Here is a 26,858-nt window from a genome sequence, read left to right on the forward strand (position 1 = left end):
GTGGCAGGCGGGGCGGGGACGCGTAGAGCACCTTGGGCCCGGACCTCTGCGCCTGCGCACTGCGCGGGCTCAAGGACCCGGATTTAAAGAGACAGGCGCTACAACCGTCGTGGCGGCGCGCGGCCTGTGGGCGCCCGGTGCGAGGCCTGCGGTGTGCGCTGGAGCGGGGAAGGTAGGTGCGCGGCGGGCGCGGCGGGGCCGGGCAGCGGGGAGGGAGGCGGCCCGGGGGGCCGGGGGCCCGGGGCTCGGCGCGGCCCGGGAGCCAGCCCCCTCGGCTCCTCCCCCGCCCGCCCGCCGAACCCCGGGGCACACCCTCCGTGACGTGGCGGCCCCCGGGGAGCCCACGGGGGTTGGCCCGTCGTTCCCGGGGACCCCCACGGCTCCGCGCGCGGGAGGGTCCCCCGGGGCCCCCGCGGAACCAAGCTGGCCGCGCCGAGGCCGGTGCGCGTCCGTGCCCGTCCGTGCGTGTCGGGAGGCTTTCTCTGCCGGCCGCGTCCCCTTCCCCAGCCCCGGGCCGTGTCCTCGCGCCCTTGGCCGGTCCGAACCGAGGAACTCCTTCCCCGCTTCCTCCGCGGCCGTCCCCGGGCGTTCGCACCGGCCAGTCGCTCAGCCCACCCCCGCGAAGGCGTCGGGGAAGGCCCCCCGGGAAGAGCGGCTTCGGCGCGCTCGCTTCCCGGCCCGGGCTGCGTTCGGGCCCCAGCCGTTTCATTCTCCACCACGCTGGAGGAAACGCTGCGCGGCGGCCGTTGGGGGCTGCGAGCACACGGGCTTGCTCCGAGCAGCGTGGTGCCTCCTCGTGGCCCAGCTCGCCCTGGGCCTCGGGCCCCGCGGAGGGTGGGGTGCTGCGCCGCGCTCTCCGGTCGGCTCCGTGCGGAGCGAGGGGGCGCGCCTCCCAAACATCCTTCTGAGGACCGCGTGGAAACCTAATTCGGCCTGGGCTCCCCCGATGGGCCTGCCCTGCCCACATAACTCACCTCTGCAGACCTCCTCTCCAAGAGAATGCCCCTTGATGAATCTGCGCACTTTGTGTACGTTTTCAGGGAGTTCAGAGCCCCTTACCCCAGCCCATCCATGGACTCCTTTAAATTTTCCCACTCATCCTGTGGAGTAGGTATTGTTTTCCCTACTTTGGAAAGAACAGAAACTGAGACACCAAGGAGTTAAGGGTTTTCTCAAAAATAATATAGTCACTCAACTGAACAGCCCCAGTCGCACTCCCATCCCTGATCCCGATCCACCTGCCTTCTTTCTCTGCTTCATGTTGCACTACAGGAAGTAAAGCCTGCCTGTCATTGTAAACAGCTAACGTTATTTCCCTTTTGCAAAGCATGTGCGGGCTGGAAAGAATTTCCAGGATATTTAAAATGAGAACAATGAAGATACTTTGGAAAATATGAATATAAAAAGGTGGGGGGATACCAGGTAGACATAATCCCTTGTTTCCGTGCGGGTTGATCTATCAGTTCCTTTGATTCTTGCCATCCGTTGCTTCAACATTCCCTGATTCGAGGTGCTATAAATTATGAACAGGCTGATTGCACAGAGGGAGCCTCTCCTTAAAGAATAAATGCTTCCAATGGGTATTGAACCTGTGCTGTGTGCCCAGCTCTGTTCTTTGGGCCTTCCTCTTAGAATGACAAGTTAGGTACTATCGTTTTCCATATTTACAGTTGAGGACATTGAGGAAGGGAGACGTGAAGTGACCTACCAAGGTCACACAGCTAATGAGCTGGGATATGAACCCAAGCAGTCTGGTTCTAGGCTCTCCACTTAATGGCCTCTCAAAGTAGGTCATCTGATTACATCACAAGTCTATATAGTGAATTATTTTCAGAGGATGGCGTATATGTTATGCTTCTTCACATTAAAAACTTCACAAACCTAATGCAGTTCTTCTTGGTGATTAAAAAGAAACTTCAGGATAGCTTGTAATACTTACCAGTCATCATCCATTACGAGTATCGGATGTTGCTGATGGCCTGAGAAAAGCTTTTATGTTATTTGGATTTGATCCCCTTGATTATGATTTACTAGATGTACATGTGTGCATTAGATACTTGAACACCCTTTTGCAAACTGAATTTTCCTGTTTTGAACTTGTCTTCATCCTGTAGGCAAGAAATCTTTAATACTTTGGGAAATGTTTAGTTAGTCAGCATGGACTGTGTTAGGACTCTGGCCTCTGGGGACAGTGGAAGCCTAGCTTCTGGTTTATATGTCACTTTTCCTGCCTCTTTTTCATGCAGCTGTATGACTTTGACTTTCAAGATCCTCTTCCTCCCAACCCTCCGCGCACTCGGGCGAAAAGAACTCTGCCTCTTCGGAGAACAACATCGCTGGCCTGACAGAAGACAGTTCGGCCATTGGTCAGAAACAGAGCTGTTTCATGGGCACGGCCTCCTCCAGAGAAGAAAGGCCGTTCTGTCATCCCAGAAAGGCGGTCTAAGACCACGTGCCACCCGCCTTGTTTTCTTGCCAGGGTCGCATGTGGGACTCTGCAGTGGCCCCTGTGAGATGGCCGAGCAACGGTTCTGTGTGGACTACGCCAAGCGTGGCACGGCCGGCTGCAAAAAGTGCAAGGAAAAGATCGTGAAGGGCGTATGCCGGATCGGCAAAGTGGTGCCCAACCCCTTCTCAGAGTCCGGGGGCGATATGAAAGAGTGGTATCACATTAAATGCATGTTCGAGAAACTGGAGCGGGCCCGGGCCACCACAAAAAAAATTGAGGACCTCACCGAGCTGGAAGGCTGGGAAGAGCTGGAAGATAATGAGAAGGAACAGATAAGCCAGCACATTGCAGGTGGGTGGGGAACCGGTGCTGAGAGAAAGGAGGGGGAGAGTAGGACCCCATTTTTTTTTCCTCCCTGCCTGCCTTCTTTTTTGTTGTGTTTTTTTTTGTTTTTTTTTTTAACTTTTTGAAAACATTTCCAAACTCACAGAAGAGTTGTGAGGATAAAAAAAGAAAAAAAGAAAGCTCTTATTCCCTTTCCCCAGACATACCTGTTGTTACCATTTCGTTGTCTTTGCGTTATCATTTGTGTTCCTATGCTGTTACTCTCTCTGTCCACGCGCGCAGTTTTCTTCCTGACCCATTTTAGAGTAGGTTGCATACATTATGGCCTTGGCCTTGAAGTACTTCAGTGTGTATATCTTAAGAATAGGAATATTCTTTTATGTGACCATAACAGTTATCAGCTCCAGTAAATCGATGCCTTATATAATACTTACATCCACCATCTGTGTTCAGTTGTGTCAGTTGGTCAAACAGTATCTTTTATAGCTTTTGTCTCTGGTACAGAATCCCACGCTAGGATCCAGTATTGCATTTTGTTGTCTCTTTGTCCTCCTTAATGTGGAACATTTCAGTAGTCTTTTTTTTTTTTTTTTTTTTTAAATGCCGTTGATATTCTTAAAGACTAGAGTACCTACCATCACACCCTCTTATCTTTCAACTTCTTATCCTATGGACTCACAGGTTACTTTTTCCTGGTGGCTTGTAATTTTATTGTATTTTATTAATTTGGTACTTATCCCATAGTTGGCCACTTGGGAAACCCCTTTGAGCTGGTTTCTGTGTCCTAGATGCCTCATCATTTTTTAAAATGTTTTTTAAAAAACTTATTTTTATTTTGAGAGAGAGAATGCACACGGTGGCGGGGGAGGGGCAGAAGGAGAGAGAGAACTTCAGGCAGGTTCCACACTCAGCACAGAGCCCAATGTAGGGCTCGATGCCATGATGCTGGGATCATGACCTGAGCCCAAATCAAGAGCTGGATGCGGGGCGCCTGAGTGGCTCAGTCAGTTGAGCATACGACTTTGGCTCAGGTCATGATCTCACAGTTTGTGAGTCCGAGCCCTGTGTCAGGCTCTGTGGTGACAGCTCGGAGCCTGGATCCTGCTTCAGATTCTGTGTCTCCTTCTCTCTCTGCCCCTCCCCATCTTGTGCTTTGTCTCTCTCGGTCTCTCAAAAAATAAATAAATGTAAAAAAAAGTTAAAAGAAAAAAAAAGAGTTGGATGCTCAACCGACTGAGCCACCCAGGTGCCCTTTTTTAAAAATATTTTACAAGAGCACACTACATACTGTATGTTAGCCAATTTGACAATAAATTATATTAACAAAATAAAATATTTTAAAGTACTTCCTTAATTTTCTGGCATAATGCTCTTAGGCTTACTTTATTTTTTTATTTTATTTCCTTATTATTTTTAAGGTTTTATTTAATTTTTTTTTTTTTGGATGTTTATTTTTGAGAGAGACAGAGACAGAATGCAAGTGGGTTGAGGCAGAGAGAGAGGGAAGAACAGAATCTGAAGCAGGCTGCAGATTCCGAGCTGTCAGCACAGAGCCTGATGTGGGGCTCGAACTAAGGAGCTGTGAGATCATGACCTGAGCTGAAGTCGGACGCTCAACCGACTGAGCCACCAGGCGCCTCTTATTTTTGAGATTTTAAAGTAATCTCTACACGCAATGTGGGGCTTGAACTTACAACCCCAAGATCAAGAGTCCCATGCTCTGGGGTGCCTGGGTGGTTCAGTCTGTTGAGTGTCCGACTCTTGATTTTGACTCAGGTCATGATTGCACAGTTCATGAGATCAAGCCTGACATCTGGCTCTGTGCTGACAGTGTGGAGCTTGCTGGGGATTCTCTCTCTGCTCTCTGCCTCTCTTTCTCTCAAAAAAAAAAAAAAAAAAATCACGTGCTCCACTAGACTAACCCCCCCAGGTGCCCTTCTTAGGTTTACCTCATGTGTATCCTACCATAACCCTGGAATCTATCTGCCATTTCTGAAGAGTCCTGGTTCTATTAGTGGGGAATGGCTTTAAAGAACAAAATCTAGATGCTCTGTATCCTTGTTATCATGAAGTATCTTTGCTTTTAAGCTCTTTTAGCAGACAGAACTAGAAAATGTATGTTCATATGCAAAAACGGCTGCATATACATACACAGATACATCTATATGCACACGTACATATTCACATGTGTGCATATTTTAGAAATCTTACACTGGTATTTCCAAATCCATTTAGTCCTTTATGACCTTCCTGTGCTCATATTGACCTTTTTTTTTTTTTTTTAACTTTATTTATTTTGAGAGAGACATAGCGTGCAAGAAGGGGAGGGGCAGAGAGAGAGGGAGAGAGAGAATCCCAAGCAGGTTCGGCGCTGTCCGTGCGGAGCCCCATGTGGAGCTCAAACCCACGAATCATGAGATCATGACCAAAATCAAGAGTCAGACACTTAACTGACTGAGCCACCCAGGCACTCTTCATGTGTTCATTTTTAAAGTAATCCTATCTTCAATTAAGTATAGTTCTGGTCACTGAAGGAGAACTATAGCAGTGGCTCTAAAAATGGGCAAAAAGATTAAAAAAAAAAAAAATGGGCATCTATCTATCATTGTTCTTGGAGAGGAGAGAAGACTTCCAAGAGAGAAAGCTACTTCATATATACTCCTTTCTCAGGTTCCCCATCCTGTCCTGACTTGGCCATTGGCCTTAGCCTTTGTCACTTCTTAACTAATCTCCTTCAGAGGAAGAGAAATACAAGGTAGAGTCAGACTGTCACACAGCTCAAAAAACTCAGCAGCTGGGGCTTTTCCTGCCTGTGCCAACCTGACCTGCTCTGTTTTCCATCTTCATTTTACTTTCCTGTTCATCTATAAATCAGGGGGCTAATTCCATGGAGCTGAGTCCCCAAGTTTTATCTGTGAAGATGTGCTTTCTGATTTTCCCCAAATCTGGAGATTATTATATATGGGATAAGAAGTAGAGAGTGTTGATGAAAATACAAGTTACTAACAGAGGCAGAGTAATGGGGTCTTTTGTTGCCAGAACCTGCTCCTTCTTCCCCTGCCCCCAGTACTCTGTTACCCACTAGCTTCACTCAAAAAGATCAGTCCAGGGACATCTGGGTGGCTCAGTCCGTTCAGTGTCTGACTCTTGAGTTCAGCTGAGGTCATGATCTCATGGTTTGTGAGTTCGAGTTCCACGTTGGCATGGAGCCTGCTTGGGATTCTCTCCCTCTCCCTCTCTCTCTGCTCCTCCCTCCCTCTGTTTCTCTCAAAATAAATAAATAAACTTGAAACAAAACCAGATCAGTCCACAGCCAACCTTTGTAATGCCATGGTAGTAACTTACCAAGCAAGGCTGTAAGAGCAGTTGTGAGGTTCTTTGGAAGCTTTTCTCAGGGAGTTTTCACTGAAACATATTTTCCCTTCTTTTGGGGTCCTACAGATTTGTCTTCCAAGGCAACAAGCACACCAAAGAAGAAAGCCGTTGTCCAGGCTAAGCTGACAGCCACTGGCCAGGTGACGTCTCCAGTGAAAGGTGCCTCATTTGTCACCAATACCAATCCTCGGAAATTTTCTGGTTTTGCAGGTGAGAGATTAGGGCTGCTTTAGCCATTATGGTTCTTTTAGTTTGGAATCCTATTTGGGATTCTGGCTAAGAGTGGAAGTTCTGTGCTATCTATCTAGCCTCCTTCATAATTCCCTTTCCTCTGAGCAGAGGCAGGTAATGGCTAATTTTCAGCATTCCAGTTGTATAGCAAGCATTTCTTTGTATATGTGAATCTCTGTGACAGCCTAAAGAGGTTTTGTGTTGGCAGGACTTTTTGCCCTTGAAGTAGTCACCTGGGTCGGATGGAGATGATTATACCCTGCCCTAAAGCTTCCTTGTTTTTTGGTACTGAAAGAAGTTTGAGAACTTGCATCCCTAACCTTGCCCAAACCAGAGCTGAAAGTATGGAAGAAGGGAGGTGGCATGTGTGTCCTGTGTAACAGGTAGTACTGGGCTAGGTAGGGACTCTTGCCCATGTAATTTGGTTTGTTCTTCAGTTAACCTTACGAAGTACTTTTACAAGGCCTGTCTTATGAAAGAGAAAGCTGACGTCCAGCGTTCATTATGGAATTAGTATTTACGCTAAAGTCTGTTTAACTCCCAACGCCTGTGCTCTTTTCCCTGCACCCTGCTGCCTCTATCATTTGGAGACATTTCTGTGACTCAGGTAAAGAAAGTAAAGCCAAACACATGGCCTTACAAGTTGTGCGCGGAGGTGGCTTTTTGTGAGTGAAAGAAGCGTAGGCTTGAAGTCAGAAGTCCCAGCATGTGACAGCTCGCTCAGGGGAGCACGTCGCTCTACCTCTGAGCTTCTGTGGCCTCATCTGTGAAGTGGGAATTGTAACACCTGCCTCGTTTACCAGCCGGTATTCTCATGAGCACTAATGGAGAAAAGATTGCAAAAACAGTGCCTGATTCTGTTGGGGTTTTATTGTTTTAAAACTCTGAGGTTTGGTTTTTGTGTGGTGGTAGGCCAGAGACAGAAGTACAGAAGAGTTCAGGTAGCAATAAGGACAGCATGTTTCTGGAAGGGCCCTGGTCCTAGGGAGGGAAATTTGGGAGGAACTGAGAGAAATGGGGTATTCTAAATTCTCGCATCCTGCTGAACGTCGACACTTTGGAGATTTTGTCCCCTAAAATCCTCTTTAGACTCCGGGTCAGAGATGGGGATGGGTTCATAATTTACAAACCTCAGACAAGAGGAAGCTTATGTCAGCAGTCTGCTTGCTAATGGATCTGCTGCAAGCTTGCAGAACAGAATTTGCTTTGTAAATAGCCACAAGTAAGTAAGAGAGGACCATTTGGGGATGTCTGGAGGAAAGTCTTGCTCATTTAGCCAGATACCTGTTATTTTGGCAAGAAGAAAGAAGTGATGGGCGGGTGGGAGTGGCGAAAGGCTGGAAACGCCTTCTCCCTGGTCTTGGGTTCCTCATCAGTATGAGGAGATTGAACTAGGTAATCTTTAAGGCGTCTTCCAGCCCCAACAGTCTGCGGTAGTGATGATTTCCCACTGACTAATATGTCGCTTGGTTTCTTCTGCTCTCCTCCCTGCTTCTCTGGGGTCAGCTTTACCATTGCTGAGGTCTGCTCTCGGCACAAAGGTGACCTGTTCTGTGCGGCACTCATATAAACACATGCGCGTCAGCTGGGCACCTGCATGGGTGTGAGGCCAGTGTTTCTTTCCCATTAATAGCTGTGATGCCTGTTCTTTACCTGTAAGGTGGGAATAATGATATCCCCCCCCACAGGGCTATTTTGGGGGATTAAGTGAAGCTCCAGCAGATGGCTTGTCACTTTCCCTTTCTTCTTTCTCAGCAAGGCCAGTGAATCCTCCCTCATGTTTCTCTCTCCAACAGCCAAGCCCAACAACTCTGGGGAAGCCCGCTCAAGCCCTACCCCTAAGGCAAGCCTGTCCTCAAGCAGATGTGACCCTAAGCACAAGGATTGTCTGCTACGTGAGTTTCGGAAGTTGTGTGCCATGGTGGCTGAAAATCCTAGCTACAACACGAAGACCCAGATCATACAGGACTTCCTTCGGAAAGGTTCAGCAGGAGGTGGGGCCTAGAACATCCTGGATGGGCTTTTCCTTTGAAGAGCTCAGAGTCGTGACTGGTTTCGTGGGCATGTGAACTATACGGTTTCACGGGGGGGAGAGGGGGAGCTTGCTTTCGTGTAATCTTCTGTTAATACCATCTTGAAATTCTTTTTTTTCTTTAGATTTTTCATTTTTAAGTAACCTCTACACCCAACATGGGCTCAAACTCATAACCCTGAGATCAAGAGTTGCATGCTCTACCCACTGAGCCAGCCAGATGCCACTTGAAATTCTTAATAATTTTGAAGAATGAGCCCTGCATTTTTACTTCTTCTTTTTTTTAATGTTTATTTTTGACAGAGAGAGAGAGAGAGAGAGAGAGAGAGAGAGAGAGAGATCGTGAGCAGGGAGGGGCAGAGAGAGAGGGAGACACAGAATGTGAAGCAGGCTCCAGGCTCCGACCTGTCAGCACAGAGCCCAGTGCAGGGCTCGAACTCACAAGCTATGAGATCATGACCTGAGCTGAAGTCGGATGCTCAACCAGCTGAGCCCCCCCAGGCGCCCCCATTTTTACTTCTTATCAGGCTCCACAGGGAGCACAGCCAGTTGTTGTTGGAGCACAGTGGCGTCACTCTTCTGCTGCCCTTATTTTATCCCCAGAAGGCCGGAAGGACCTATTGCATTTGACCAAGAGGAAAGTTCACTATCCTGCATGTTGGATAAGGTTTTTGTGAACGATTCATCTAACAAATGATCATTGAGCATCTGAATGTGCTCATCACTGGGGACACTAAAGCAAAACAGTGGCTCCTCCCTGTGGGAGTTCATCCGGGGAGGTAGATGCGTAAGCCACGAGCCACCAGATGCGGTAGCCTCTACCTCTGTGATGAAGTACACAGGGTATTGTGGCAGCACAGACAGCGATGTAGACATCTCTTTCAGTTCCTTGAGTTTATGTATGTGTTTGTTTAAGCTCCCATTTCTCAAGAAGGTTCTATTCTTCTGCCTCCAGATGGTTTCCACGGTGACGTGTACCTAACAGTGAAGCTGCTGCTGCCAGGTGTTATTAAGAGTGTTTACAACTTGAACGATAAGCAGATTGTGAAGCTTTTCAGCCGCATTTTTAACTGCAACCCAGATGATATGGCACGAGACCTAGAGCAGGTCAGAGGAAGGGGAGGGTGGGCGGCGTTCCAGGTGGGGCTCTGCCGAGCCAGGCACCTGCAACCTCTTTTTTCTGGTTGGGGCATATACTGTTTTAGGAAACTGAAACCCATTTGAGCAAGCTTCCTTTTAGAGAGAGCTTCCTTTACTAGAGGCCACAGCCGTTAGTGTCACAAGGTTGAGGACGGAAATTGGACTGCTGACCCCATGAGAGGCCTAGATCTCAGCGACGGGGTTTGAGACTTCCCACTGGCTCTCCTTGGGTTCTCATTCTGGGCCCTCCTTTTTCTTGTTTTTTTTTTTCACCGTAACTTGGTATAACATTCAGCTTTTGTTTGTTCACAACTCCAGCTTTGGCAGCATAGAAAGTTTCTAACCGAGCGCTGCCCTTACCTGATGACCATATTTGTTTCTTGGTCCAAATTCTACCAGGAACCCAATTGGCTGCGTCCTGGATTAGTCCCTCCTTGCGTCACTTCTCAGCCAAGGCAGATGGCCAGGTCCTAAGGCGGGTAGAGGTGCCCTTTCCAGGAACTGTGGGTGGGATACAGTCTCCAAGAAGTGACGCCAATATGTGCGAGCTGGGAATAGGAGTGATGATTGAAATCCCTGACTCACCTTTAGTGCTGGGGGTTGGGAGATACGCTCGGCCACTCTGGGGTTGCAGCAGAGCCATTTTGGTTTTTGGAGACAGGGTGACGTGTCAGAGACGATCAGAGTCTTCTTTGAGCAGAGCAAGTCTTTCCCTCCAGCTGCCAAGAGCCTCCTCACCATCCAAGAGGTAGATGCGTTCCTCCTTTGCCTCTCCAAGCTCACCAAGGAGGATGAGCAACAGCAGGCCCTGCAGGACATCGCGTCCAGGTCGGGGGAGCTGCCTCGTGGGGCTGGGCGTGGGGAGATGCGATCGCCAGGAGAGGAGGCTTTGGGGGTCCACAGCTCTGCAGAGACCAAGCTGAATGTGCCTCACCCCTAGGTGTACAGCCAATGACCTTAAGTGCATCATCAGATTGATCAAACATGACCTGAAGATGAACTCAGGTGCAAAACACGTGTAAGTCCCAGCCCCTCTGATGGCCTGAGCTGCCAGCTTCCTTTGTTGCCAGCTGGGGTCAGGGCCTTGGAGTCCTGATCTAGATTTAAATCCTCATTATGCCTTATTCCTTCGTGTGGGACCCATCACTAGACCTAGCTCAGCCTCCGTTTTCTCACGTAAAATGTAAGGATCCCCTTCTCACGCAGTTGTTAAAACGGAAAGTATGGAGCATGTTCAAAAAATAGAATATGAGTTCCTTGTCCGCCCCGGCCCCCTCTTTGCCCTGGCAGCACCCATGGAGGCCCAGTATCTCAAAATGCTGAGTTTTTCAAGAGCTCGTTTTCCTGTGAAAGGCTTTAGACAATAGAGCGTCAGCTTCCCCTCTGTACTGAGATGCTCTCTCTCTGAGAACTGACTGCTATCTAAAGCAGTAAGGTCAGAGACAGTGGGTTTTGTTTCCTTGCTCCCATCTGCCTTGGCAGGTTAGATGCCCTTGACCCCAATGCCTATGAAGCCTTCAAAGCCTCACGCAACCTGCAGGACGTGGTGGAGCGAGTCCTCCGCAATGAGCAGGAGGTGGAGAAGGAGCCAGGCCGGAGACGAGCTCTGAGTGTCCAGGCTTCACTGATGACGCCAGTGCAGCCCATGCTGGTAAGGATGCTGCTCCGGCCCCACGTGCTCCAGATACTCCCCCTCCTTGTGAGATCTGCTAGGGTACGATGCTGGAGGGGTTTGGGGAGGGAACAGTGGAATTGTGGAGGGGTATGTTTCCGCAGGGAATTAGAGGTAACAGAGAAGGCGGCGTGATCTAGCAGAAATACCTGAATTCTAGGCCCGACTCTGCCAGCAAGCTGTAGAATCTTGAATGAGTTACTTGGCCCTTCTTAGTTTTTTCCTTCCCTCACACGAGTGATGTATGAAATCTTCTGAAGCATCTACTTAGAATGGTTTGTCGGTCATCTTTCCTGAAAACAGGTGGATGTATTAAGTAACTCCTGAGAGTCTGTGACCTACCCCAAAGTAGCTCTGAGACTTAGTGCCAGAGCCGAGCTGCTTATGACAGGGTGGCTTGGCCTCATTCTTCTGGAAAGCACAGCTCAAGGAATGAAGACCAGGTGTGACTGAGATCATCTTGAGCCTCTGTTCATTTCACGAGATGTGGGATTTCCTTTCTGGCATTGGTTTTTCTGTGCATCGGGCCCCTCCACATATGCTGCCGGGCCTACTATGCGGTCCCTGGGTTGCTCCAGCCGGTGCAGTGCCTTTTGTGAACCTGCCTTGTGTGTGCTACTAACGTCTGCGCAGAAGTGTTCTCTCCCTCCCGGGAATGTGGGATGGCCAGCTCCAAATTTGAGTTCACCATCCCGGGGACAGGACTCTTGTCACCGGCAGTAGTGGCCTTTCTGACTTTTATAAGAGTTCTCTCCAGAGTCTGTTGTACAACTTGTCACTTATTTGAAGAGTGGCATGGGTTCTGTAGCTTAGTGCTTAACCCCCAGGCTTTGGAGTTGGGGCTAGCTGCAAACACCAGCCCTGCCATTGACCAGCTATATAACTTTAAGTAAGGACTCAACCTCTTTGAACGTCTTGTTTTCTCAACCATGAAGCTAAGACAGCGTCCCTCATGTAAGATAGCACATGGAGGGTGTGGCAGGGCTATGTCTGATCTATACCCGTGAATAGCCCCAGAATGGTAGTCAGTCAGTGTTGTGTGAGGCAGGGTGGCCCTGGTATGTGAAGAAGCACTCCTGTGACCTGTCCTGACCCCTGTCCCTGACCGCTGCCGCCCTGCCAGCCCCTGTCAACGTTCTGCATCCCTTATCTTACCTCTGCGTACCTCCTTTGCTGACCGGTGTGTTTAACAATAAGCCAAGACCCTGCAAGATCTTAAATTATTGAGAAGAAAACGAAATGCTGTTTCAGTGGAAGTTTATTACTCTTTTAAAATGAATCACATTCGTAGTCTTCAAAAGGCAAGCTCCGTGCCAGCCCTGAGGGCATCCTCCGGTCCTCACTCCCCGGGACCTGGACTCTGGGGCTGTCCCTGCTGAGCAGCCCCCAGTGGGAGAGCACCTGTAAGTCTCCAGGCTTGTCTTTCCTCACCCCAAGGCCGAGGCCTGCAAGTCCATCGAACATGCGATGAAGAAGTGTCCTAACGGCATGTTCTCTGAGATCAAGTATGACGGGGAGCGAGTCCAGGTGCATAAGAACGGAGACCACTTCAGCTACTTCAGCCGCAGCCTCAAGCCCGTCCTGCCTCACAAGGTATAGGTTCCTTCTTTTCTGCCAGGACTTTCTTAACCTTCCCGCCTCTAAGACTCTCAGGGGCAGGGTTCCGTAGTCATTTCAGCTCTGGTACCCAACAGGGGTTTTCTCGTATCTGTTGAATGAACGTGTGTTTGTTTTTGGAGTCTCATAACGAGGGGCTGCCCAGTAGGGACAGCCAAAGAGCCCAGACTTGGGTAAGTCAACAGAGCCCCAGGGGACAGTGATGCTCCCCTTGCCCACTGTGACACTGGGACAGTGAGCTCACCTTGCAAGTGACTTGCAGTGCTTGTCTCTTAACGTTTCCATGCCCGTGTGCTTCTCAGAGCTAAATTACAGGTCGGGTACAAAAGGCTGTGGAACTGTCGTTCATGAGTTTGGTAAATATTTATCGAGTGTTTTGTCTGTGCTGAGCACTGTTCTAGGTAGTGGGTGTACAGCAGTAAAAAAATGGGCAAAGGTTCTTGCCCCCTGGAGGCTTACATGCTGATGGAAACAGTCCAGTGGGGACATCTGGGAGCCCAGACTCCTGTCCTTCATTCAGGGGCGTTAAGAACCTCACCCCTCAGTCCTTCTCAGCACCAGGGCCTCTGTGAGCCTTGGGGCTGTCTTCAGGGGAAAGCACCTGGAACATCTGGCCCCAGGAGCTTGTGAGTAGATGGACTTCCTGTCCTTGCTACCCGTTCTCTTCTTGCTCAGACTCCCATTTTTCAGAGCTCCGGGGGTGAAGGGGACCTGTTGGGTGGCTCCCGTGCTCCCCTCCCCTTGCCTTCCTGCTAGAGCCCTGAGCCTCGGGCTGTTCATTTCAGATGTCCAGAGGAGAGCTCAGCACTGCCCTCCCTGGGGAGAGGAGCGCAGGCTCACTGGCGTGGTCGGACCCAGTAAAGCCGCCGAGGAACTGTTCCCAGGGAGCAGCTGCTCAGTGGGCACCTCTGTTACCCAGGAAGAAGTTCGAGCCTGGCTTTTCGGAGTGTAGAGCCCTTTCCAAAGCTTCATTCGTTCCTTGTCTCTCCTGTACTTCGGGTTTGTGAAGAGTGGGTTGGGGATTGAAGCAGAGCAGGACAGGTATACAGGCCTCTCCTGTCCCAGCTTCCAGCCCCATAGGTAGCAAGGGCCTGCGTGCCCGGCCCAGGGGAGGAATCGGGCCGCAGTCACGCTCTCTGGACCTCACTGCTGGCATCACTTGGCAGGGGCTAGCAAGGGTGACGGTGGGACTCCTCCCTCTCTGGAACTATCAGAGACTAGGTTTCTACCTCTATCAGGAAAAACTCTAATTCCAAACATCCTTTCTTACTCATTTTGAAGATGGTTGTGGATTTCAAGCTCTCAGAGAAGACCCTCCTGTTTCCTTGCTGCTCCTAAGAGGGTTCATTTCTTCCTTTCCATCCACCTCTTTGTAGCTGACCTGTTCTCCCCACAAGTGTCTGCCTGGCCGCACTCCCTCCTCTCATGTTTGTCCACCCCCACCTGCTCCTGCGCATACTCCACACCCCTTTTCTTCCTTTTTCCTCCAAACTCTCCTCCATGGCTCAGGGGACTCAACCCAGGCCCACCTCTTCCTGGGTCCGAAATACCCATTCCTCTGGTCTCAATGGCTGGTAAGGCTTAGGTCTGTTTTGCACATGAGTTTGGCTCCCCGTGTTGATGTTCTGCATTCCTTGTGGGGCCTGGGTTTTGCTTTCTGGCTCGGATGTAGGTCACTGCTGCCCGTTCCTCTGTCCCTTACCTAAGTCACCCTTTTGCCTCCAGGTGGCCCACTTTAAGGACTATATCCCCCAGGCTTTCCCTGGGGGCCACAGCATGATCTTGGACTCTGAGGTGCTCCTGATCGACACTAAGACAGGCAAACCGTTGCCCTTTGGGACTCTTGGGGTGCACAAGGTACTGGCTCAGGGCCACACATGTGGGAAGGAGCATGTGTGCGCATGTGGACGTGGACGTATGCGTGCTGTTGGTCTGAATGATGGGGAATCTGTCACTCACTCAAGGTTAGGCTTATTCTTTGTTTCTGAACTATTTCTGAATGTAGCCCTGAGTTTAGATGTGTTTTTTGTTTTTTACATAAAAGGAGCTAGTACAGGGAACTTAGAATTGGGTTGATTTCCATTTAGGACCATGTGCTAAGTGCCCTTGTGGCCCAGGGCTTCAGAGCATGTCAAGACTTTTCTGTGCAGTGCTTTAGAGGGTCTCCAGAAGTGGATTGGGACTCCCTATTTTTTCTGCCCTCTTGTTTTTGTCCCTCATGTATCTCCTATCTCATTTTTCTTTACAGAAAGCTGCCTTCCAGGATGCTAAAGTCTGCCTGTTTGTTTTTGATTGTATCTACTTCAATGACATCAGCTTGATGGACAGGTGAGGGAGCTCTTTTTGGCTCCTGAGTAGGGAGGCAAGGGCTCGCTCACCTTGGGAAGGAGGGAGGGGAAGGGGCTGGAGCCTGTGCCTCTTTGTACCCAGAGCTGGGGAGGAGGGAGCTAAGAAGTAGCACACTTGCTACACGCACAGTGCTCCACGAAGCAGAAACGGGACCTGCGAGGGTGAAGTGGCCTTTGTGCCGCAGCTCGGTCACAAGGGAGGCTTTGAGCCATGGCAGTCCCTCTCGCGAAGCAGCAGTTCGTCGCTGAGTCCCTCCCTCCTCAGAATTCCTGATGGGGGTCGGAGGACCCTGACCTCAGCTCTCTCATCCCCCTTAGGCCTCTGTGTGAGCGGCGGAAGTTTCTTCATGATAACATGGTTGAAATTCCCAACCGGATCATGTTCTCAGAAATGAAGCAAGTCACTGTGAGCAAAGACCACACCCCAGACAGCCGCCTAGTGGTTTGAAAGGACACACAGCCCCTTGGTCAGATGTGACTGGGAGAACGAGTCTCAGTTGTCTTATGGGGGCTGCCGACGTGTGTATGTCGTCCACTAGTCACCCCCGGGAGGACAGGGCATGAAACACTCTTCTGCGACGGGCTCCCCATGTCTCACAGCCGCAGTAGCTTTCTGGTTGGGAGAATCCCTGCTTTGCAAGACCTTGGTTTGTCGTACTCAAGTCGGGGTATTTCCAGTGGGCCCCACACTAGCGTGCGAAAGGGAACCGCGGCCACCTCCCCGCCACAGCAGTGTCTGTTCTCATGCCAACCTCAGCATCTCTCTGTTATCCTTCAGAAAGCTTCGGACTTGGCCGACATGATAAACCGGGTCATCCGAGAGGGGTTGGAAGGGCTGGTGCTGAAGGACGTGAAGGTGAGCCACTCAGCCACTCACACCCTCCGCCTTCTCTCTCCTGCGGGCTCCCCCACCCACCCGGTCTCTCCAGCCCTGGCCAGCAGAGGGCGGCGTCAGCCTGAGGTGGCCGGGGCTGGCTGCAGCAGGGCCCTTTCCAGGGTCCACACAGCTGCGTTCTGTGTCTAGAGGATGGGTTTGTGTATGTTTCCTGGGCCGTGAGCTGGGGGGTCTTGGCCAGAGTGGGCCGGGCACTGTGGTAGAGCCGAAATGTCAAAGGAAGAGGTAAATCCCACCCTTTTGCGGGTTCCATTCTAGTTTGAATCTCTCTTGCTTTTTCCTCTCAGGGTACATACGAGCCTGGAAAGCGGCACTGGCTGAAAGTCAAGAAAGACTATTTGAACGAGGGGGCCATGGCTGACACAGCTGACCTGGTGGTCCTTGGGGCCTTCTATGGGCAAGGGAGCAAAGGTCAGGGCGGCCTCTGGATGGGACTTCTTTGACAGGCACCACTCAGGGTGTAGGCTGGCCTTTTTGCTGGCTTAATCTACCAGCACGGCCCATCATGATTTCCACGGTTCTGGGATCAAGGGCCCCAGACTGGCCTGTGTCACCTCAGGTGGGGACATCTATGTGAGAGCTATAGACTTGGGCAGGGAGAGGTCAGGCAAGAGTACCCTATGCTACCTGGCATTAAGACGCTCACCATCAACTACTTCCTCGGGGCCTGGCCACTTTCTCCTCAGAGAAAAATCTCAAAATCTCCTGACTGGAGGGGAAGCTGGGGTCTGAGGAATGAATCTACTATGTGCCAGACATTGTTCAAGTTGTTTTACTCACCGGAATCTGACAAATTCTCTGTGATTGTCCCTAATTGACTAAAGAGGAAATTGCGGCTCATAAAGGTTTAACTTGTGCGGCTAGTAAGAGGTAGAGGAGGTAGATCCAGGAGGGGCACTCGGCGCTCTGATGCCTGGGCCCAGGGCTTTTCCCTCCAGCAGGCTGCCCCTCACTGGGCACGTGGGGCTGACAGCAACGGCTCCCTCCATCCGCAACTTAACTCGCCGCCCCCCTCAGGTGGCATGATGTCCATCTTCCTCATGGGCTGCTATGACCCAGGCAGCCAGAAGTGGTGCACGGTCACCAAGTGTTCGGGAGGCCACGATGATGCGACGCTTGCCCGCCTGCAGAAGGAACTGGACATGGTGAAGATCAGTAAGGTGAGGAAGGGACCTGGTCGGCCCGGGCCTCTGGACTGGCCGTCGTCACTGAGACTGGCTGTGCTTGGGGGACTGTGGGGATCGTTGATCTGTCTCCACAGAGAGTTGCTGATTGGCCATGGGAGCAGTATTAGGCCTTCAGAGTCTTTGAGTGCCAACCTTGTGCAGACCGGCCCGCCTGCCCCCTGGGCCACACTCTCTCTGGGCAGGGAGGATCCCCTGGGGTGAGGGTCAGCCTTCTGTGAACAGTCACCTCTTTGCACAAGCCTGTGACCGGGGAGGGGAGTAGCATCTGCTTCTGGTTTTGGCGTGGGAACAGCCCAGCACAGCGTCTTTTGTCTTCCAGGATCCCAGCAAGATACCCAGCTGGCTGAAAATCAACAAGATCTACTACCCGGACTTCATAGTTCCAGACCCAAAGGTATCAGCCCAGTGGCCCGAGGCCCTTCAGCCCACAGAACGAGCTTGCCGATTCCGTAGGGCCACAGAGATGCCGTTTCAACCTCGCGGAGAGCCCACCTGAGGATGGGGGTCTAGACCGGGCAGCCAAGTGATGGGCCAGTCAGCCCTGAGGAATCCTCAATAGAGGGAGGATGACACTGACCTCCCCTAGACACAGAGGGTTTGCTCGAAGTGACCAGGCCCAGTTCCTTCTGTCCACTGACAGAGAAATTGAGACCCTGGAGGAGAGCCAGAACTTCCCTAAGGTCACATAGCGTCAGCAGCACCTGTTAGCCAGTGCTTTTTGGTTTTAACGGGTCTGTGTTGCTTCTAGCTGGTTGGGAGAGGCTTCCCTGCTTCACCAGCGAGTGACCTGACTTAACTCCTGACAGAAAGCTGCCGTGTGGGAGATCACAGGGGCTGAGTTCTCCAAATCTGAGGCTCACACGGCCGACGGAATCTCCATCCGATTCCCTCGTTGCACCCGGATCCGTGATGATAAGGACTGGAAATCTGCCACTGACCTCCCCAAACTCAAGGTGCCTGCTTACACTGCATGTGTGTCCTCTGCCCTGCTGTCCTGGCCTGGCACCCCAGCTGTCTGGCCCGCTCACATGTTCTCTCTCCCTTGAGACCAGGAGGGCAGTGGAGGGAGACCACCTGTCACAGGGCCAGGAGCTGCAGCACCCCGAGGGAGAATGCTGTGCTGCTCTCCGGCTTCCTGCTCGGGGGCTGGCCCCAGGCTGTGGTCTGTGCTGCTGAGAAGAACCGGGGGACAAAGAACAGTGATTTGTACCGACTCCCTAAGAAACAGGGCCGGAGTTTAGAAAAGCACTGAGGGGCACCTAGGTGGCTCAGTCGGTTGGGCAGTCGACTCTTGATTTTGGCTCAGGTCGTGATCTCTCGGTTCGTGGGATCGGATCCTGCATTGGGCTCTATGCTAACAGCGGGGAGCCTGCTTGGGATTCTCTTTGTCCCTCCCTCACTCTCTAAATAAATAAACTTAAAAACATATACACACACACACACACACACCAAGAAAGCCAGCTGCTTTTTTCCCTGCCATTTATTTGTCTGTCTCCCCTCTTTGTTCCTTAGCCACACAGACCTAAGACACACCTCAGAGGCCAGTGGCTGGGAAGGGAAGGAAAGGATCACACCTGATATTCTCCGTGCCTCTCCTCAGGAACTGTACCAGCTGTCCAAGGAGAGGGCAGACTTCACTGTGGCGGCCGGAGATGAAGGGAGCTCCACTACTAGGGGCAGCAGCGGAGAGAACGAGGTTACCTCGCGGCCTGCCTCCAGGGCCTCCCCGAAGCAGCCCTCCACCAGTGCCAAGAAGGCAGGAGGGAGGCGGAGCAGCCCCGACAGCCGAGGCGGTGAGGAGGAGGGAGGGGCTGGGGGGATGAGTGTGGTGTGAAGGCAGACATCGAAGGACAGGCACCCGGTCTGACATTCCAGCTCTGAGATCGTGTGATTCTCTGCATCCACCATGGCAGACATTGACCGTGTTCCTGTTGTGTGTCCAGCCGCGGGCCAGAAGCCATTCTCCTGGGCCCCCTCCATCTGCTCAGTAAACCTGAGTGACGGGACCCCAGGAGAGCCCACCTGACCTTTGGATAAGCCCCCTCTGAGCTCCCCTCCCGTCTCAGCCGTGCTCCTAGGAGAGCCAGGGCCTGGCCCTTCTGCATGCTGCCCTGATCTCCGGGGTCCGTCCGCTCTCCTCCCCACCGCCTAGTTCTAACCCCGCGCTCTCCCGCAGGTAGTAAGCCCACAGCGAAGCCTCCCCCTGTGAGAGTGGGAGAGAAGCGGAAGGCTCCCGACGAGCCCCCAGGCCAAGCAAAGGTGAGGGGAAAAATGGCGGGGTACCCGCGGCCGGCTTGGCCCGGGGCTGTGCGTTCCCTACCCTGCACCGGAACACAGAGAGATGAGCGATGTCTGGGGACTGATGGCCAGACACGCACCCCACCCCGCCGCAGCTGCCAGCGCCGCTGCTCCACCCTGTGCCCTCTCGTTGCCTTGCAGAGGTGGCCGGCCAGCCAGCAGAGAGGAAGGAGAGCTGTGCCCGCAGGCAGGAGATAGAACAGCTGGGCCTCGCTGAGAGGCTGCAGGGACCCATCGGGCTGCCGCTCCCAAGTCACAGTTTACATTAAAGAAAGGGGAGGAAGCCCAGTCTGGGTGGAGTGCGGCTGGCCGTGTGAGTCTGTGCTGTCTGTGCTTGGGGCCAGAGCAGACCGAGCCCACGAGGAGCGGAGCGGGGAGAGGGCGCTGGCTTGGTGATTGTCCCCCAGAGAGCCCTTCGCCTTTTGTAGCCCCTTCTCGGTCATTGGTTTGACAACAGCTATTGAGCACCTACTGAGGCCAGTGATTAGGCTGGCCCAGGGGGGACGTGGGAAGTAAACACCCGATCTCTGTACCGTGTGACGGAGGCACACAGTCCTCCCCGCTAGCCAAAGCAAGCACCTAAGTTTGGCAAGTCAGGCCCTGAGCCCCGTCCCCGGCAGACGTGTAGAACCGTTCCCGTCTTTTCCCTGCGCGAAGCCCTTGAATCCGTCCACAGCCGAGGAGGGCTCCTGACCCCACAGCCTAGCTAGTTGGGCACCGTGGACTGCTCCATCAGCCGGCATCCCGGAGTCCGAGAGCCACTGGTCCCGCCTGCCGGATGGTTCTCGGACACGTACTTCCCCCTTCTCCAGGTCCCCGCATGGGGACCCACCCTGTCTTCCTCCTTTCCCTCTAGGCAGGGAGGGAGGGGGGTGCTTCCTCTAGAGTGGCTGGAGGACATGGGTTTCAGTGCCTGTTCCTTTTCTCCACTGAACTCTCCGTGCTGGTGTCCTGACCACTAGGCTTCATCTCTGGCTCTTGTTGTGTCTCAAGTCCCCTTAGTATCTGGCCTGTGCTCGTCTCTGTGGAGGCCCATCGGCCCCACTGCTGACCGCGCTGACCCCTGTGCGTTTGCAGGTGCTGCTGGACATCTTCACTGGGGTGCGGCTCTACCTGCCACCCTCCACGCCAGACTTCAGCCGTCTCAGACGCTACTTTGTGGCATTCGATGGGGACCTGGTGCAGGAATTTGACATGGCTTCGGCCACGCACGTGCTGGGGAGCAGGGACGAGAACCCTGAGGCCCAGCAGGTCTCCCCGGAGTGGATCTGGGCATGTATCCGGAAACGGAGGCTGGTAGCTCCCTGCTAGGACCGCAGCCTTCCGTCTCCCTTGGCCACACTCTTCCTGCCTCCCCACAGGCCTGTGCTCCTGCTGGGCAGGCAGGCGGCCCCAGGAACCAGGGGAGGCGGGTGGCATTTCTTCTCCAAGCGGTGCATTTTCAGAACACGCCAGCCATGCTTGGTCTCTTCCCGACCAGGATGGACTTGCTGTGGGCACCCCTCCAGGGAAATCACTTTCTCCTGCTGGTTTACATAGATCTTTTAGATCTGGGTGCTGGTTTGGTTCTTTGTTTTCTTTCAAAAGCAGCTTCCCCACACGCCCCCCCTCCCCCCCATAAATAAAATCTCTTGCAGTTATCCCTGGCCTTGCCCCCCATCCCCTGTAACTTCCCTAGCGATTAAGGCTATTGAAGGCCGTCCACAAAGCCACTTGCCCCTTTTACTTGCAGGCTCATTTTAAAAGTTGTATTTAAAAGATTGCCTTCGGAAACGCTTCTTATACTTGGCGGAACTTCTATTCATCTTGGCCCTTTTTGCCAGGAATGAATCCTTATTTGAAAGAAAACAAAATGAATTTTATGACTTAATTCTCTGTGTTCTCCTCTTCCAGGGTATGGGTCCTGGTTTGAAGGGAGGGCACCAGGATCAGGTAGGAAAATGGGGCCTTTCTACAGAAGCGAGGTTGTGTGAGCTACTCCTCTGGGGGACATAGGGCTCCAGGAGGATCTGCCTCCTCCGAATCTGGAAGCAAGACTGGTTTTGAAAGTCAGAAACCCACCCGAGGACAAAACCTACACAGCGTCCTTACCAAGAAAGGCTCCTGTGCCACTGAGGCTGGTTTCTTTGAATAAAAGGAAAACAATTTAGTGTAGAGGAGTGCTGTTCAGTAGAACTTTCTCTGGCAATAGAAATACCCTGTAAATCTTCACTAGCCAAAATAAATCAGGCACACTTAGCTATGGAGCTCTTGGAATGTGGCTAACACAACTGAGGAACTGAAGTTTTCATTTTAATTCAACTTTAAATGGTCCCATGTGGCTAATAACTACCACATTGGACAGTGCAGGGATGGGCCTGGTTCAGATCCGAGCCGAGACTCCGAGGCTGTGACATCTGAGCCTTGCTTCCTCCCGGAGGAATGAGGAGAGGACTTGTGCCTGTGTCCTTAGGCTGCTGCGAAGAGTAAACAGATCCAGGATAACCTGTGTGAAGCACTCAGCACAGCGCCCAGTCTGCAGTTTTCTGGACCAGGGACTGCACGCGTGCCCACTCCCTGCCTGGGACCTGGGAGAGGGCGCCCCAGCCCCTGACTTCCCAGCTCTGGTCACACCACTCCCACAGCCTCGGGTCTGTGTGTGCAGCTCACGCTCTGGGCTGGCGCAGGTTCATCAGGCTGCCCTCTCCTTACAGACCAGCTTCCACGAGTCCATTCTGCAGACTCCAGAGAGTGAGTTCTTTTTTTTTTGTCTTACTATCAACAGGTCGTCAGGCTTGTTTGTCCATCTCTGAGTTAAGTTCATGAGACTCAACCTCTGGAACATGCTGGAGTGTCTGAGTCTCTAAGATTGAGGACCACTGCCTCCCCCAGACCCCCTCCAGTGTGTTCAACTAAGGTGATATTCCGCTGGGAGGCTGCTTGCCAGTCGGCCTGGAGGCCAGCTCTAACCTCGTCTGGGTGTCTACCTGCTGGTTCAAGTGTGTTGGGAGGAAGGGACAGGAGGGGTTGGTACCACCCTGACTCTAGTCCAGCACACTGGTGTTTCTGAATAGGCACCATTCAGTCTCACATCAGTATTGAGAATAAGACTCTCTTTATTCTGTCCTTTGTGGAGACAAAAGCTGCTGCTCCTTTGAGCGCTGACCTACATAAATTTCCACCCCCTTCTCCAGCCTCCTCGGGCCAAGCAGCCAGACAGGGCAGCAGAACAAAGTGTGCCCCTTGGGATTCTGCCAAAGGACACGGTCACTGCCCTTTGGCCCAGCTGACTTAGACCCAACCTACCTGCCCTTGCCAGTCACTTAGACTCCAGGTGTGCCCTCATGGCAGAGGGGCCCTGCCAGCCACAGGGGATCATCTTAGTAATGAGCCTGGCCCTTTTTGGTCCTTCCCCGTCTTGCTGGGTGTTCTTTCAGTTCGCTGTTCAAGGTACTATGTCTGTTTCCTTCTAGTCTCTCTCCTGCGTGTTTTTTTCTGCCGCTGAGATTATACTGTCTACACAGCTTCGTATTTCCCAGACCCTGGGCAACATCATCTTACACCTCCCCAGCACAGTGCTGGAGGCCTGCCCTCCTTGGAGACTGTTGACATGCTGCTGGTTGGCAGCGGACAGGAGGTTGTCCTGGGTGCTCAGTGGGGTGCTCAGCAAGCTGGTCCCCCAGAATAAGGAGGACAGCTGCAGCTCAGCCTCCGGCCTTTACATCCGCCAGGCAAGATTGCTTCCTCGAGTCCCAGGGTAGATGTGCATGGAATCTAGCTCTCCCCACACAGGCCTGTGTGCACACAGCCAGCTGCCCACGAGGCTCGGTGACCTCTGAGCCATAACTACTACAGCTGTATCCAAAAACTACCTTCTGTCTCCCAGGGTCACCTGAAGTCTTGACTGGGCACACTGGCTGTCCTCAGATTCCTTTCTGCCCACATCTTCGAGGCCCATCTCTATGAGATCAGCGTCAAGTGTCTGAACTCAGTTGGTGTTTCTTGCTATTTAGTCTTAAGGCTGGTTCTTTTGCTACGCAGCTCCCGTCCTCTCGTAGGCTGTTCCGTGGCTTCTCCCATACTCCCATACTCTACTCCCATACTTCTCCCATACTCTCCCATACTCTAGCTGTAAGACCTCGAACAAGTCAAAACAGCACCAAACTTCAGTTTCCCCATCTGTTGAACAGGAATATCAATAAGGCCACAGTGGCCCAAGCATCTCCACAAATAATGCAGTCTCTCAAGAGCATGCCTGTGTGCACACAGCCTGGGATTAGCCTGTGGTGTATCAACTCTCTTGTCAGTCTTAACTCTCAGACCTCTGGTGTTCTCCCACCAGATGAGACAGGCTTCTATAGTGAAATTTTATTACAAAATTATAAAGCAGAGCTCTGTAACAAAAAATACACATTTGGGTTTGCTTTAACACCCAAGTAATTCTGAAGACTCTTAATATAAGCCACTTGAAGTAACACATTCACGTCCCCAAGATTTCAACCAATTTATACAACATATATTGTGCATGAATTCCTGTACAGCTTATTCTTACTAGCTTGGATCCAACTATTCCAATATATTATGAACCAGTCAGCTCTCCTAAGTCTTGAAACAAGTCTCAAATGAAATCTCAGAACAATCACAGCAAAAGCCATGGAATAACTGGAAGAATTAGAGGTTTTCATGATAATTAAGACCCAAGGATCCATGAGGGGTGGGGATGGGGGTTACTCAAAGATAAAAATCAGGTTTTCTACCTAGATTAGATAGTGACTGAAATGGGATCTTGAATTCCCAGCCTTTATTTGGTATGATAATGATGGATGACAACAAATCGGGGTGGTTTGACACCATTTTTCCTGAATGAAAACCTTTGTCAAAATAGATCAAAAGACTCCAAGGCAAGTTCTTTCTCCAGAATGAAACGATACCAGTTATAATTCTTACTGAGGTTACTAACCTTCAGGATATTATTCATAACTTCTGTCTAGGAGAGGGACTGTGGGAGGTGGGGAGAGGGAAGGCCTCAGCAGTGAAAGCAAGTTTTAGGGAGAGAGCCAGCATCTGCCCTGAAGTTATTGCTAGATCTTAACTGAGTTGCATAAATACAGACCTGTTTCACAGTGGAATCGAGAAGTGGTGGAATTCTCTGCCAAACTGGTACGCATTGTAAACCATAATATTTACTGTCCAGCAGAAAGGTCAAAGGTCCTCTCACTGACCTCTTGATTCCCCCAATTCCTACAAAGGCTGAGTCCCAGAATCCAGTCATCCAGGGCTTGGTGTAACGTCAAGGTAAGTGGCCCAGTGGTTCAACTGGCAACCACCTTATGCAATCATTTCACTCCTCTGAAGGGGAATAGTGGTTGATGATGGGGGAAAGCCTAAGCACGTCTGTACCGATAAACAGGTCCCCTTGGAGTTTCCCACTGTCTTCCAAAGTCATGCTAGGTTCCAGTCTGAGAGAACTTGACTCTTCGGCAGGGGAGTAGGGTGGGGGCGGTGGTCTGCCAAGGCCCTCGGTGTCTAGGGTTTGTGTAGTTTATCCATTGGTGATGGCCGCACACACGGCTCTTCGATAGCATGTGTGTGGGTTCTTGACTAAGCTTCTCCAGCAAACCTAAGCCCTTTGGCTCTTCCAGTGGTAGAACAACCCTAAAAGGGCTCAAGAATCCTCTAGCTCAATGTATGGTCTTTCTAAAGGACCTTGAGAGTGCTTCTTCCTGACCTGCCCTCAAGTCAGTGTTCTGAGAAAGGAAATGGGAGTAGAGAGTCCCCACCAACCTGGGGAATTAAGACTTGCAGCTGTCTGCTCAACAGCTGACTCCAGTCTCATTCGGTACCTTCAGATACCCCTCGGGTGTTGAGGTTTGGTCTCCAGGAACTTCAGGAGAAGTCTGGCTAGAGGAGAGCAAGGCTGTCTGCCTTCAGTGAGACCATGGAAAAGAGTGGGACTTCATTCTCAGAGGAAAGTGGTTTGCTATTCCTGTCTGCTGGAGAAGTCAAAGTTAAGCAGAAAGCCCCTGCTTCCACCCAACACTTTCCCTTCTCTCAAACTAACAGGGATGGTGTGTGGGCCCTAGAGAAGCAGAAAGGCTGTGTGAGCCGTCTCACGCAAACGGACTCAAACTTCCCAGCAGTTTGGGAGCCGGGATTGGGGTCAGGAGACTCATCGCTTCCAGTCCCAGCACTTAAGGAAGCAACTCTTCATGACTTTGAAATTTTTCAGTAGCAGTTGAGTTTTGTTTTTCACCAGAGCTAAGTTTACTGGTCCAAATTCAGTCCCAAGGAGGATCACTCTCGGTCTGGTAAGCTAACATCTTTTTGGTCTGAAGAAACAAATGGATTTTAGGCAATGTAGCCAGAGACGTTAGCAAAGGTAGGTTAAAGCACAGAAAGCCAGAGCAGAAATAAATCCAGATGTGCTGGGGAGGAAGAGAACCATTTCTACCAGGACTTCTGACCAGTGAAGGCCAGAGGCAGGCAGCTCAGAAGGACGGGTGGGGTACACAAGGATGAAACTGTTAGACTTTCGGAGGAAAGGAGGAAGATGCGGTCCAAGTTCTGGCAAGTCCTCTCTTCATCAGGTGCCATCATTACCCCAAGATCACTGAGACAGAGACTTGCCCGTGCAGTCTGTTCCGGTTTCCACCGGCCTCCGGCGCTGCCAGCCAAGAGGTGCGCCTCCGCGGCAGGACAGGCATGCCCAGAGGTGACAGCATCCTTGCTTGCCCCGGTCTTACGAGCACTGCAGATTTTCTTGTTAGCCTGCCCCTCCGCGAGCTGCCCAGTCTGGAACCCAGACACCTCAAGCTACGTCCCCATAAGGCACTGAAGAAGCCGGTGCAAGCCCTCACGATCGGAAGACGTGCACGGCTCGGATCACGTACTGCCGGCAGATGGGACACTCGTTCATGCGCTTGCCGCACTTGGTGCAGGTCACCATGTGGCCGCACTCCAGCAGGACACAGTCGATGGGCGAGTCCATGCAGATCCTACACAGGTTCTCCTCCACACTGGACGGCGCCGCTACCCCTGTACAAACACCGGGCAGGAAGCGGGCGGAGGGGAGGGGAGGCTGTGAGTGTGGAAGAGAACAAACGCCCCAGTCCACACACTTCCCTCAACTGGAGCTCCAGGCAGACATCTCCCCCCTCCAGTCCTCAATCCCAGCTGCGTGCTTAATCTGCGCCTCTGTGGGGCAGGCTACGGATCTGAAGAATAAAGTACTCAGAGATCAAACACAAGCCAGCACAGGAGAACTAAATAAGGCCAAGTCCTCAAAGCTTA

At 51.8% G+C, this 26,858-nt stretch overlaps 2 protein-coding genes across 16 annotated transcripts in view; one reads left to right on the forward strand and one right to left on the reverse strand.

The window, feature by feature from the left end:
• Positions 1-44: 44 nt before the first annotated feature.
• On the forward strand, positions 45-21,459 carry LIG3 (DNA ligase 3). 5 transcript variants are annotated; one of them, XM_060646672.3, is made up of 20 exons: positions 45-172; positions 2,247-2,800; positions 6,236-6,379; positions 8,197-8,394; positions 9,388-9,539; positions 10,234-10,400; positions 10,513-10,590; positions 11,055-11,223; positions 12,682-12,837; positions 14,587-14,718; positions 15,110-15,189; positions 15,528-15,615; positions 15,988-16,065; positions 16,392-16,515; positions 17,122-17,264; positions 17,611-17,685; positions 18,098-18,244; positions 18,892-19,084; positions 19,468-19,550; positions 20,667-21,459. In XM_060646672.3, exons 2-20 carry the CDS (start codon positions 2,251-2,253, stop codon positions 20,898-20,900), a joined length of 2,991 nt encoding a protein of 996 aa, XP_060502655.1. In that variant the 5' UTR covers positions 45-172; positions 2,247-2,250; the 3' UTR covers positions 20,901-21,459. The 5 variants fall into 5 exon arrangements, with proteins under 5 accessions (XP_060502655.1, XP_060502659.1, XP_060502658.2 ...); XM_060646675.3 differs by lacking the exons at positions 45-172; positions 20,667-21,459 and adding exons at positions 233-1,028; positions 19,731-19,888; XM_060646671.3 differs by lacking the exon at positions 45-172 and adding an exon at positions 234-1,028.
• Positions 21,460-22,343: 884 nt separating this feature from the next.
• The window catches only part of RFFL (ring finger and FYVE like domain containing E3 ubiquitin protein ligase), a 67,673-nt gene continuing 63,158 nt past the window's right edge, over positions 22,344-26,858 (reverse strand). For all 11 annotated transcript variants that reach the window (XM_060646690.3, XM_060646683.3, XM_060646689.3 and 8 more), the window contains one exon: positions 22,344-26,603. In XM_060646690.3, the coding sequence (XP_060502673.1) occupies positions 26,422-26,603 (182 nt within the window). In that variant the 3' untranslated portion in view covers positions 22,344-26,421. The remainder of the gene's footprint in view (positions 26,604-26,858) is intronic.

This window comes from Panthera onca, chromosome E1, assembly GCF_046562875.1.
Source record: "Panthera onca isolate mPanOnc1 chromosome E1, mPanOnc1 haplotype 2, whole genome shotgun sequence".
Lineage (NCBI taxonomy): Eukaryota > Metazoa > Chordata > Mammalia > Carnivora > Felidae > Panthera > Panthera onca.

Coding starts and splice junctions, on each gene's coding strand:
- LIG3 (XM_060646671.3), top strand. CDS start 1,000: ATGCCCCTTGATGAATCTGCGCACTTTGT. Junction 11,224..12,681: donor CGCCAGTGCAGCCCATGCTG/GTAAGGATGCTG, acceptor CCTCACCCCAAG/GCCGAGGCCTGCAAGTCCAT. Junction 16,516..17,121: donor CTATGGGCAAGGGAGCAAAG/GTCAGGGCGGCC, acceptor CGCCCCCCTCAG/GTGGCATGATGTCCATCTTC.